The sequence below is a fragment of the Sinocyclocheilus grahami genome, unplaced genomic scaffold, assembly GCF_001515645.1.
Source record: "Sinocyclocheilus grahami isolate Dianchi unplaced genomic scaffold, SAMN03320097.WGS_v1.1 scaffold1182.1, whole genome shotgun sequence".
NCBI classification, from domain to species: domain Eukaryota; kingdom Metazoa; phylum Chordata; class Actinopteri; order Cypriniformes; family Cyprinidae; genus Sinocyclocheilus; species Sinocyclocheilus grahami.
The window spans coordinates 242,867-256,553 of NW_015506361.1; the positions used below are offsets into that span (position 1 = coordinate 242,867).

General features: G+C 36.5%; 1 protein-coding gene across 1 annotated transcript in view; it reads left to right on the forward strand.

The window, feature by feature from the left end:
* Positions 1–13,687, forward strand: part of LOC107567711 (neurexin-3b-like) — a 172,172-nt gene that overhangs the window by 9,832 nt on the left and 148,653 nt on the right. Inside the window, exons 3-5 of the mRNA XM_016253453.1 lie at positions 2,831–2,848; positions 4,642–4,671; positions 7,387–7,398. Coding sequence (XP_016108939.1) covers positions 2,831–2,848; positions 4,642–4,671; positions 7,387–7,398 — 60 coding nt within the window. The remainder of the gene's footprint in view (positions 1–2,830; positions 2,849–4,641; positions 4,672–7,386; positions 7,399–13,687) is intronic.

Here is a 13,687-nt window from a genome sequence, read left to right on the forward strand (position 1 = left end):
GATATGGATGTACGAGCGAGAGAGATATACTCTCTCTCTCTCTCTCTCTCTCTCTCTCTCTCTCTCTCTCTCTCTCTCTCCCAACGCTTCAAGTAACCAGTCAAAGTGACACTGTCTGGAAATCCTCTTCTGCTCTCTCTTCTGTGTTTATATTTAACAGTGGAGGCATGGGTATTGTTTTTACAGGCAGCCATTTTGTTGACAAAGGAGGCAGTATAGTCGAGATCAGCTTATTTAAGAGTCCAGTGCATGTCAAACCCGAGACCAGAAAAATGTGTGTTGAGACAGAGAACTGAGGAGGGTTAAACAATTCAGACAGTATAAATATGCTTTTCTGTGGGGTGAACAAGCCTGGTTTTGTATGAGTGTCACACGAACCTCTGCAGCACACATATAGTGCTCTAATCCAGAGACATAATAGAACAGAACGGATCATATGCACAAGTTGGCACATACCACAAAATGTGCCCGCAGTGTTAGAGTAAAGAGTCCAAGTCAAGGCATAGTCTAAATGCTCCATGGCAAGACCAGGACCATGAAAATATTGTCTTGTTTGGACTCGAGTACTACACCACTTAAAAGGAGGGAAGTCATAGGTTCCTTTAGATTTAAGAATCCACCATACGTCACCAGAGATAGTTCAAGAAGATCAAGTTGATGTTATAACCTGCTTGATGTTACAAAGAATTACAAGGTAAAAAATAAATAACTAAAACAAAACATATTCAGGGATGAATCATTGATACATTTTGATTTCATGCTGACTTTACAAGTGTATGGAAATTGTTTGGTGTGCTTTATCTATCCATAATAGTGACTTGTGAATCTCTCTTCAGGATTATGGGTAGTGTATTATTTAGCTCTTTATAGCTGAAATCAAGCTGCTTTCTACAGAAGCATACCATTGGTTAACTATTTTAACCATTGGTTTTGAAAGGTTTATATGTTAGCATTAAGTCTAAGGAATCTCTAAGAAAGTTTCTTAGAAAAGAGAAATATATTCAGATTTTTAATTAAACCTGAGCCTGAAAGTTGTGCTCCATACTGGTCCAGTCGGGTCAGTTCTTGTTTGGTGCTGCTCTAGCTAAAGAACAAGTATAGGCATGTTGTTCACCAGCACAAAATGCTGGTTGATCAGCATTATCTTTCTGGCAAAGCTGAGTGAGCAAGGAAGTCTTGTGTTGTCTTAAGTTTGGTTCATGGGGACACCAACACCCTGAATCCTGAACACAGCATATTCTGATGACCAGCAGTGCGGGTCGATTCATCTTTACAATTAAACATAGACATGAAACATCAGACTGTCTCTGTCAATCGAATTTACCAAAAGTGCTGTAAGCTAAGAAACCCAGTGCATCCTAAAAGCCTGACAAGTGTGCCCTAAAAGCCTTTTGCAAATGTAATAAGCCAGGCAGACCAGCTATTATTGAATAAATAAACTGATCATCTTCTGGTTCCAACCCTGAAAGGACGACAGGAAAGAGACAAAAAAGAGACTCTAACTCTCAGATGTCTGATTTTGCTTAGCCTTCAGAAAATCCAGGTGATAAATTACCAGCCAGTTAGGAAAGAGGCCTGGATTTGACTTTTGAGATGGCAAATGTTGGGAATAATAAAAGATTTCTGTCTGTTTCTTTGATTGCTTAATGTGACAAGCTCAACAATGGCCGATTATTTAGCCCTTATGATAAACTGCCTCTGAAGTAGGAACAGACATGTTAGTTAAAATTAGTTTATGCTAACTTGCCTATATGATATACAACATTTAGCTCAGCTGGTAGCACATGGTGCTCATAACACCAAATTCATAAGTTCAATTCCCATTCAATGTTACCAGAGAACTCATATAAAAAAAATTATGCATTAAATGCAATGCATTTTGGATAAAGTTTAACAAAAATCTGCAAATGCATAAAATATAAAAAAGTAATTTAGTAGGTTGTGGTTTTATTCGCAGAAAATAACTTATTCAAAGTCTCTGTGTTTACAAAATTCATAAATGCATCATACAATTCTGAAAGAAGAAAAAAATCCCACATGTATATAGATAATCATGACCTTAGTCTAAAGTTTCTCTGTCTATCAGCATGCTTTGCTTTTATCTGCTGCTCTTTAGATATGCCAGGCTCCTTGAGATTAGCCTTGAGATTGAATTGTTTTCTTTGATTTAAATTGGTTAGTCTAATTTAATTTTATAGAGAGATTTTTCAGATGATTCATGTAAGCTTTACAATCTGAAAGGCCTGGTTTAAGGCTTTACAGTATGTGGTTGAACTGTGCTGTTCTCTTGCAATCAGTGTGCATTCATTTAAACAGGTTTATTCAGAAGCAAAACCAGCTGTGGATGATTCAAATTGGATAGCTATACACATGAGTCTTCAGTGAGAGTAATTCTCTGTGTCCACGGTGTGTCCAGAAATCCACAAACCTCACAACCTCGTAAATCCACATGGTCCATATTGGACAGCTGGTTTAGTAACCTGCTTGGATTTATGGCCTCATTCAGAGTATGTGAGGAACGCTGTGGCATTCCGGACGCTACAGCAATATTCTCGAAGTGATGGAGTGATTTGAAGTAAAAATGTCAATCTGTTTCTCTCAGAAAATGGAACAGATTTTATAGACCTTTTTTCCCCACAGGATTTAATTTATTTATTTATTTATTTTTTAACAGGCATGCACAGGGACAGTCCTGATCCCTTGCATGACAAACCATTGTTTTTTTAGCTGAAAATAAAACTTTTGCATGACAGCCTCCATGCAAAGTCAAAAGTGTGTCTAACAGTTGAACTTTCTGTCTTCCTTCTCCTTAATGCCATCTTCTCAAAAGCTGTCAACAAAACCCCTGGTAAGTCTTAGGCTGTGGAAACTCATCACATGCTCTATAAACTCAAATAAAGTTCAGATACAGACAATTAAAATAATGTTCTATTCACTTAATAGTCACTTTCACACATGAAGTCGTATAATTGCATAAAACAGGACTCCAAACACCTTGTGCACATATCCCATTTTTTAATCACAGTCCAAATAAGCATATGGTTAATTCAAACGTGTCAAACTAAATTTCTACATTTTAATTTTATTGTTTGGATCATACTTTTTTTATCAACATAATTTTTTACTATGATCGTCAATTTACTATAAATTAAAACTTTCTTGTGGGTGTCAACATAAGATTACACTGGTCATTTTCTCCTAGCTTAGAATTCTCCTGACAGATGATCATAGTGCTTGTTGTCATGCTGTATTTTAGCACACTATCGCAGTGCTGGCAGTGAACACAATCCTTGTTCGTAGTGAAATGCTCCCACACCTCATTAAGTTGAGCTCATTCCATTTTTACAAGCCAAGGCTCTGGTGTTGTAGAGGTGACAATGTGCAGAACAAGCTACATCTTGCACTCTAGAAATCCATCAGAATATACATGTATATAAAAATAAAAAATAAAGTAATCATTTAATAATCATTAATACCCCTACCTTTACTAAAAAATTGATTAAGATACACATGACATTTTCGACTCCCATGACATGATAGAAATAAATGCCATAGAGTAATTGCATTAGCTCATTCAGAAATTTGTGATTGACAAAGTCAGAAAAACCCTCAAAGCTTGGAAAATACTGGAATATAAGCGTACATTTATACATTTAAGGCTGTATGTGTGAAAGTGAAACATTCTGTCTATATTACAATAATGTATTACTATTAGGGCTGTCAATCTTACAAGCAATCATCTATTATTATTTTTTTTTTACATTATATACTAATTAACTAATCAACTTAAAAACAAATAATCATATCACATAAGCCCAATAAAATTATTAAAATTGTATGTCTTTTCTTTAAATACATTCATTCAGCATGGATGTGTTAAATTGATCAAAAGTGACAGTAAAGCATTTTAATTAAGCATTTTATAAAGCATTTTAATTTCATCAAAGAATTAATAAAAAAATACAAAAAAAAGCACAGTTTCTACAAAAATATGAAACAGCACAACTATTGTTTACATTGATGATAATAAGAAATGTTACTTATACACCAAATCAGCATATTAGAATGATCTCTGAAGGATCATGTGACACTGAAGACTGGAGTAATGGCTGCTAAAAATTCAGCTTCACCATTACAGAAATAAAATAAATTTTAAAATATATTAAAATAGAAAACAATTGTTTTAAATCTTAATAATACAATTATATATATATATATATATATATATATATATACACACAACAGTTCTTTCTGGTCCTCCAATCTGATTGGCTGATAAGAGTGCGATATAAGTGATAAGAGAGCTCCTCCAACCGTTTGTATCACTATGTAATTTACTATAAAGCCACCAAATAAAGATAGTTTAAAGACACGCTGTCGCAATATTGAAATGAAATCGTAAAATAATTGACAGCCCTAATTAATGTTAGCACATTTATCCTGGAATTAGGGAGATAGAAATGTTGTCAATCTCTTTTCTGTTTGAGAAGCTTTTTTATTGCAGAAAGCTTCAGCTTTAGTGTGATAGCCATGGTTTGTCTGTCAGCAAACCATGAGTAGTCACAATACCTGAACAGTATTGGTATTGGTGTTCTCAAGTTTTCTCTTTCTCTGTCTATCACTCTCGTTTTCTTTCCCAAGGGTTCGCGCATATGGTGAAGTCTCCACAAGGTATGCTCAGTCTCAATTCTCTCAGTGCACATTTTCCAATGTGTTTACATTGTTGTTGCGTCTGCTCTTGCACGTGCTCACAGCTCCCTGCATTGCATCTTGCTTTATGATTGGCTCTGCCCTCGTGACACTGCATGATTATTTTCCTTCTGCTGAATTATGTAATTTCTTTCTGTGATACTGCAGTGAACTGTCAGGTTAGGAGTGCTATTCTCTCTCATCTGTTAGGCTGCTGCAGTGCCAACTGACCTGTAATGAATGATCACCGTTCTGCCCTCTATAATACTTACATATACATTCATAGACTGGCAGAATTACTATGCAGCTATAAATATATATCCGTAAGCTAAACGGAACTGCTCTTCTCTGAATGAGCGATGCTGAAAGGAAGCAAAAGGGCATGTTAATAGAATTATTCCTTTTAAACAGGTTTTGCTTTTTAAGTGTGTGCTGTATGAATGATCAGCCATGATGGTTTTTTGTGTCAACTTTTCTTATATTTGTACAATTTTATCGGTGCATTGAACTTGCAATCTTCGCTAAGAGGGCACAGAATATGGTCTGACAAAATAAAAAGTCATTTACATTTTTAAATAGTGAAATAAAATTAAGAAAACATTGTCAACATATGAAGGTCCGACTTTTAAAAAATATGTTATAAACAAAATTATATAAATTAATTTTTTGCTGCGATTTTGCAACCATCTTAATAAAATTAATGTTCCAAAATGATTTGCAATGAACATAAAATACTTAATTACAAAAAAATGTAATTAAAATAAAACACTAAAGTCACATGTGTCACATTTATTTGCGTAGCACTTTATACAATACAGATGCAATATTAATGTTGCAAAGTTCTTCAGTTGTGGAAAAATACAATTGCAGCTGTAAAGCAGCTCTAAAAAAACAACAGTGTTATTTTCCAGCTGAGTTTAGTTCAATGTTGATTCAGTTTAGGTCAATAACATTGTGCATTTTGAAAAGTTCTGTTATGAAGAAAACTCAGTTCAAATATAAAGCAGTTTTACAAAAGATAATAGTGTCAGTGCAGTCAAACTGATAATATTACTGAATATTAAGTGCTTTTTAAACCCCAACTGAGCAGGTGACAGTAGTGGAGAAGAAAATGGTTAAAAGGGTAACAAATGTAACCTAAATTAAGCTGTCACCAGTTTGGAACTAAATGTTGGTTTATAGTCATTAATAAACCTATTAGAAAAATACTTGTTACTTACTTCTTACAATAGCTCTGGTAACAGAGTTGAATAGTCAACCATGACAAATGTAGTCAACAAAACAATTTGTAGAAACATAATAAAATAGGAATTTTGGAATGAGATTATGTGCTTGCCTACCTGTCATACTGTCAAAATGGTCCAAATGATTTCACTTGATGTCTGTCATGAATTTAAGCAATGACCAATGGAAAATATTGCAATAACAGGGTTGCATGCTAAATGTTGAGCTAAATGTTATGTTTTTGGTCATTAATTTTAGTTTATTAAATAAAAGTATATTGCTTCCGTAATAGATAGATTATATCAATATATCTTGATTTGATGTTTAAAACAACCTAATGTTCATGCTTGGTTAAGTTAAATAGCTACATTTTTTATAATTGGTTTATCTAGTGCAGTGGTTCCCAACCCTGGTCCTGGAGGCACCCCAACACTGCACATTTTGCATGTCTCCTTTCTCTGACACACCAATTTCAGGTCTTGGAGTCTCTACTAATAAGCTGATGACCTGAATCAGGTATGTTTGATTAAGGAGACATGCAAAACATGCAGTGTTGGGGTGCCTCCAGGACCAGGGTTGGGAACCACTGATCTAGTGTATGTTGAATCTTAAAAGTATATTTTTAAATAACTGTCATAAAAGGGATAGACACTGCACATTTTGCATGTCTCCTTTCTCTGACACACCAATTTCAGGTCTTGGAGTCTCTACTAATAAGCTGATGACCTGAATCAGGTATGTTTGATTAAGGAGACATGCAAAACATGCAGTGTTGGGGTGCCTCCAGGACCAGGGTTGGGAACCACTGATCTAGTGTATCTAATTGCTCTCATTGTAAAATAATAATAAAAAAAATAATAATGCAGCCTATTCACAGCAAATCCCACCTACTGGTCATCTGACACAGAAATGTACACTTGTATTTGGGTGCATGTCTTCAGTGGGTTCTCAGTGGAGATGGACAGCGATTCAGATGTGAATCCATTATATGTCCTTAATTCAAATGCTCATATCCTGACATGAAAGCCTCTGAACCGGACACAGAATAGGTTAGTCCTTATGGAGAAAGATTCAGCTGAATATATGAATCAACATATGAATCTTCTAGACAGAAATACAAAATAGTGCCAAAAACTCTGTCCCTGAGCATCTGTTAGTTTGAAAAACACTAATATGCTTGTTTCCCCATCTCAATTCAAGTGATATTGATGGAGAAGCTATTATATCAGTATTGATCATGTAGTACAAGGCATTCTAAGAAAAATCAAGTCAGATACTATAGTGTGCTCATATGCAATGATCATATTATCCTAAAGTGCATGCAAATTTGTCCTGAATGGGTGTGTGTGCACAATAACTCTCATCCTACAATTTACTGTCCCTGTCTCTCTCTTTCCCACTGTCCTTCTTGTTGACATCTCCCTTCCTGTTTGTCTCTGTGGTCTCTGTGGAACCTTCTCAACCCCTATGTAGGCAGAAATAAAGGTATTGCATGCTTTCCTTATTATCTCAGGCCTCATTAGCAATGTATTTTTCTAATTTTAAGGGTGTTTAAATAAATATAGATAAATATAAATACTTGAAGAAAATAAATAAATAAATAAAACGCTGAGCAAGAAACCAATTTTTGCAGTCAAAATGGATGAATCGTCTAATTCGCAGTGATTTCTGAGGCGTGTAATGTTGCAGTGCCCCGTGTATCATGTTGCTGAGTGTGTGAACAGACTGGATTTTGAATATTTTAGGTATGTAATTCAGACAGCGCTTGTGTTTTGGGCTGAGTCAGTGACTCCTGGAACAGGTCGAGTGTATTACAACACCACCACATATTTATTCTTTAAAACCAGATATGCTGAGACAGAACCTTTCATATAAACTGACCTGTTAGATCTCTTTGCTGTCATCTCTAAATTTTTATTAATTTTTATTTATCTGTCAAAATGTGAACAATTCAGAGTTGTGACCTTGTGGGTTGTGCAAATGTTTTGTGGCACTGTATTGTGTCTACACAACATAAAACAACATTTTCCAATTGTAAATTTCCAATTATACTGTAGTACACAATGCAATTAGAAGCAAACAAACAAACTGCTCAATTGCACACTGTTAATTTTTTTTTTTAAACTGAAGCAAATTTTGGATTTGTGCTTTTAATGTAGCCAAAATACTAGAAAATGCTGGAAGTTCTGATGCTCCATATATACACTGCTAAGATTATGTGTAAAATTATTTAGCTGTTCTAAAATAATAGATTGTCGATGGATTGCTGTTAAAATAAAGTGCATTTAGGTGCTGCTGTGAGCTGATTGGCTTGTCAACATTCTGAGTTGACATGCGACTTTGGCGCTTCAAGTGTGCTTCAAATTGACAACTTGAAGTTGTTTTGACACCACATTAGACATTTCCCGTCCTCTCGATACACTTCCTATCAATACAAATAGTAAAGAAGCCAAAACATTTACGTAAATGAACAAATTATACTGTGCTAGCAACCCCACACATAACAGATAATGGAAGAGACAGCTAATCGTAACAGTTTTCTTTCATGTACTGGAGGAGGAAAATGAAATCAGCACTTCACCAACCCTCTACTTATGTTTTAGTGAGATGAGAAGACGTTATTAGCTTAGGCTGATGGCTGAGGATCAGTGAGCTGGTGCTGAGGATAATGAAATTACTGGTGGCTGAAGGTCATCCAAACGGCTTCTGCTCAGAGCTAATCTAGAGCCTGCACCAGACTAGACTAGAGTCTGAAGTGACTGGGGCTGGGTGGGTTAGCTGCTACTGCAGTCTGAGAGATATGCTACGTGACTAGCCGTCTTTGGGGAGTGATTAGAAGAGTCAGGAGAAGTTCAGCTCTAGTTTAGATAATCTCTGCTCGGAGCTTTAGAGTTTCACTCTTTGGCCCCAGTCCTTAGTGCTCACTCTTACTAATTATCCCCTCAAAGTTTCTGCCTCTGAACAAAGATTCTCTCGATCTCTCATTTTCTCCCTCTCTTTTCTTCTCTGTGCATTTCGGTGCTCTAGATTTCTGGGTGGATTCATCCAAAAATCCCCTTCTCTTAGGACTGGGATTCGTTAGATGCATGCACATGTGCACACATCAAACCACATGTTCAAAAAGACAACAGACCCTCTGAATCACCTTCTAATAAATTGGTATAACGTAGCAAAGAGTATGCATTTTACAGTCTATAGGAAAAAGAAAGGAAAGAACATGACGACAAGTATGGTGCCCCATACCTGGAATTTGTACTCTGTATTTAACCCATCCAAGTGCACACACACACACACACACCAGTGAGTAGTGAACAAACTAACACACACAAAGAGAGCACTGTACATTCACTCCCCCCACCTACAATTACTGCCGTTACCAAGACTCGAACATGTGACCTGTGACCCAGACTTGGGTTACAAGTCTGACTCGCTCACCATTAGGCCACTAAATGAATAAGTAGTACTACTATAGTAAATTGTGCACAGTGTTTAGTATACAATGTACTGTAAACAAAGTACAGTTCATTATACTACAAGGCTGTTGAATGCTTGAGTCTGATTGGTCGATGATGAACGTTCTAAGGTGTGCAATTATTTTTCAGGAAATGCACAGATAAATTAGTACAAAACAGACCTTGACAGCATTAGTTCCAAATCACTTCACCAAGTGGAGTTATTTCAAAGGTGCCGCCTACAACAGCTAAAGAAACAAAACCCAAAAACTCTGACGAAACCAAGGAATATAACAAACAATAGAATAAAATGACAAACTATTTCCAAGGTTTTCCTACTTAATTACATTTTATTATCAACAGAAAGTATGCTTTCTTTCTCAGCTTGTTGTCATCGCTGTTAATAAAACAGATTCGCAGCTGAAAAGCTGTATAATATAACGTTTCTGTTCTTGAAGCTGTTAAATTACAGTTTCGCTGTTAGTAGAGATGCTGTGGCCAAAAACTTTTGAGAGATGCACAGATTCATGTAATTCACAGACACTTCATACAGCTACAATTAATCTGTCTCTCTCGGTCTAATAACGGCATTATCAATGGCTCAAGCCTCCATTACTACCTCTAAAATGATCTTTTGGAAAGTAAAATGTGCAATGTTTATAGTGTATAACCCTCTAAGTGCCAAAGTCGCAAAATTGCGACAAGACGTCATACTTAATAAAATAGACTGTAGTTCCTAATATGGTGTAATATCTCATTTGTACTCCCTACAACTACTGTATATAGCAGACACGTAGTACTTCGATTCTAGACCAAAATTACGTCACATTCCTATTAAAAGTTTTTGAGGAAATAGCAGAGCAACTGAGCTATCGTGTCATTGATGCAGAAGCAGTTCAGTTCATAGCATGCGAGTAAATTGTGAGAGAAAAATCGCCAAATGGCTAGTAAAAAGTTGTACCGTGAGGATGTGTTGCAAGTGTTATTCGCCGATTCTGACTCTGAAGGGGAATATTTGCCTTTTGGAAATGACGATTGGTCGTCCAATCATCGTGCTTCTCCTGCTACATCTTTGCAGCGCAATGGTGCCACCGTGCAAGATGAGAGTATTCACGAAGCACAAACGAGTGATCATTTCGACCCTTTGCCCAACGGGGATGGGGGTGGCAGGGGTGGACGTGGTCGTAGTGTCCATAGGAGAGCTGTTGCTAGAGGTAGAGGCAGCAGGGGTAGGAGAAATAGGGCTGGAAGTAGCACTAGCTTTTTGGATCCAGTCAGAGCAGCTCTGGATCCAGTGCCCAAAAGAGGTGGGAGTGGCCGCGGTACACGGTGCAGTCAGTGTGGGGTAGGTCTGTGCACTGTGCCATGCAATAAGAGGTACCATACTCTCAAGAACTATAAACTGTCACCTAGATGCCTGATTGGGCAGATAGCTGGTCAACGGATCAAAAAGAAGTAGGCACATGCATTTTACTATGGCACAGTAATAATTTACTACTTTCTCCTGTTTTACTGTGGATTTCCTCTTTTCCCGATCATTTGGAATGAGGATAAAAAGACAAAAAAAAAAAAAAAACACACACACACGTGCAAAAAAGTAGGCTACTGTTCACATGCGTTTTACTACTATATAGTAATAATTTAGTACTTTCTCCTGTTTTATTGTTGGTTTCCACTTTTGATCATTTTGAACGAGGATAAAAAGACAAAAAAATTAAAAAATAAAACACATGCAAATAAGTTCAAACATCAATTCAATTCAATATCTACCATTTCCTGAATATTATGAAATTCAAGATGGCTGCCCCCGGATGATGTCATATGCAAATTAGACAAGTATATTTACACCGCACAAACTTTTGGTCATGCCCAGCATTTTTCTAATTTACAGTAGATCTCCATCTTTAAACCCTTTCAAGCCACAAGCTTTTGAAATCTTGATGTCAAAATCCAGCATTTTTTTTTAATCCCTGGTGCCTAAAGGGTTACAGTGTATAGTAAGATTGGGGGGGGGGTTAAAAATCTGTTTCTCGAAAACCAATATGAATTTTTAGATATATATACAATTCTAATGATTATAGATTTAAGTATTTATTCCTCTCAATTCCCATCTCTTTTATTTATCTAAACTTTGTATTGTTCTAATATTTTAGTAAATTTAACTAAGTTCTATTTAAGGAAACATACAGAGAAAAAAAAATAAAGAAATAATATAAGACACTTTGATAAAATATACCAATTAAGTAAACTGCTTAAAGGGGTCGTGAAATGGAGAATCAAAATGATTAATCATGGCAGCTCTAAAAATGGACTAAGTTTTTTGAGAGAATTTCAGAAGTATTTGTCACAATAATCCCTGGTGCCTAAAGGGTTACAGTGTATAGTAAGATTGGGGGGGGGGTTAAAAATCTGTTTCTCGAAAACCAATATGAATTTTTAGATATATATACAATTCTAATGATTATAGATTTAAGTATTTATTCCTCTCAATTCCCATCTCTTTTATTTATCTAAACTTTGTATTGTTCTAATATTTTAGTAAATTTAACTAAGTTCTATTTAAGGAAACATACAGAGAAAAAAAATAAAGAAATAATATAAGACACTTTGATAAAATATACCAATTAAGTAAACTGCTTAAAGGGGTCGTGAAATGGAGAATCAAAATGATTAATCATGGCAGCTCTAAAAATGGACTAAGTTTTTTGAGAGAATTTCAGAAGTATTTGTCACAATTCACTCGGGGAGCAAGGAACGAGGAAACGAGGAATACATCTCATCAGTAAAAAACTAGATCCCAATCTCATTTACAATTCAGTGCATGAAACTACAGATGTCCTCTGTCAATAATTGTAACACAGATGCGTTTTTAAAAAAACAATTCCCTCCGAATAGTTATTTTGGCATCAGAACCTTCCTACTTCACTTTTGGTTCCTCATTCTTTCTCTCTTTCGAGCACTCATTTTTCAGCCTAATTTCTCGCTTGTTCCTCATCTCATCCCCATGCTCTGCTCAGTCACTGTCTTTCCAGCACTGGGATTTCGCCAGTTATTGATTTCTTGTTCATTCAGCTAATGCACTTTCTCCCTCTCTCTTTCTCATGAACATCTTAACATCACTCAACTATCAGATGAAATGTACTTTTCTTCCTTTTACTCTCTTTTTAACCTTTTTTTTATCTTGGTGCATTCGTTTTTTCATAATGACCTAATTAGACAAAAATATCAAAGTTTTGAGGCTTTTAGTCTGTTAGCTGTGAAGCCATTATAGGGTTCTTTTAGCAGAAAAACAATTACAACTATCTTTATTTTCCTTGGAATACAGATCAAAGTAATTAATTATTCATATGGTTTTCATGGGCATGTCCAAATATTTGTCCAATCATATGCTGTCTAAAATGAGAACGTCCTTTCCCTTAATACCACCTGTCAATGACTAGCAAGTAGAAAATCATGGTTAGTGTCCAGTAGTGCTCCAGCTTGTCACTTTTGGGCATAAAACAGACCTTTAAGAGCTTTCAGCACTAGAACCAGATCCCATATATGAAGAATAGAAGGACACAGGGGATGTAACTTCTTAGCACTCCCTTTTTTAAATCTGATAATGAGATCATTCTTACCAATAGTGCGTCCAGATAATTGGAGATGATGTACTGCAATAACTGTGACGTAAACTTTCAGCAATGACGTCATATGGACATAGTCTAAACACTCTTGTAAAAAGAATAACTGACTCTGCACAACTCAGGGACTTTGCTGCGAGCTGCCTACCAACTGAAAAACAGCCACCTTTAGAAAATAAAGGTGCCTTGTAGAAGTGGCCCTAGCCTCAAAAATAGTATTCAAAACTTTTCAAGATAACCCTTCTAACACTGGTGAGCTCCAAGCTCTGCTCTCATGCAGGCTCCACAGCTCTTGCTGTGGATGCCAGATAATTCTCCTTGCATTAGAGTGCAAATCCCTCCACAGTAGGATGGTCCAGGGAGCTGCATGGCTGGTTGGGCCATTTCGGCGCTACCAGAAGAACTGTCTCTCACAGATTCTCATTCACTCCTGAGCATGAGCCAAATATTGGGTGTGACATTGTGCCTCAGTTCAATATGGACCGTAGAAAAGAAGGGGTGGCCCTCTGACCATGGCACAACTGCAGAAACCAATCATCCAGGCAGCTGCAAACAGGTGGAAATCATTCCAGGCCAAGCTCTTCAACAGTTTTACAGTTTTAGAAGTCACATGTAAAAACTCTGCTTCAGCACCAAAGGGGTGCTCTTCCATTTAGTTCTGAGTGGTTGGGGGGAGGGGGGGGGGGGGGGGGGGGGGTC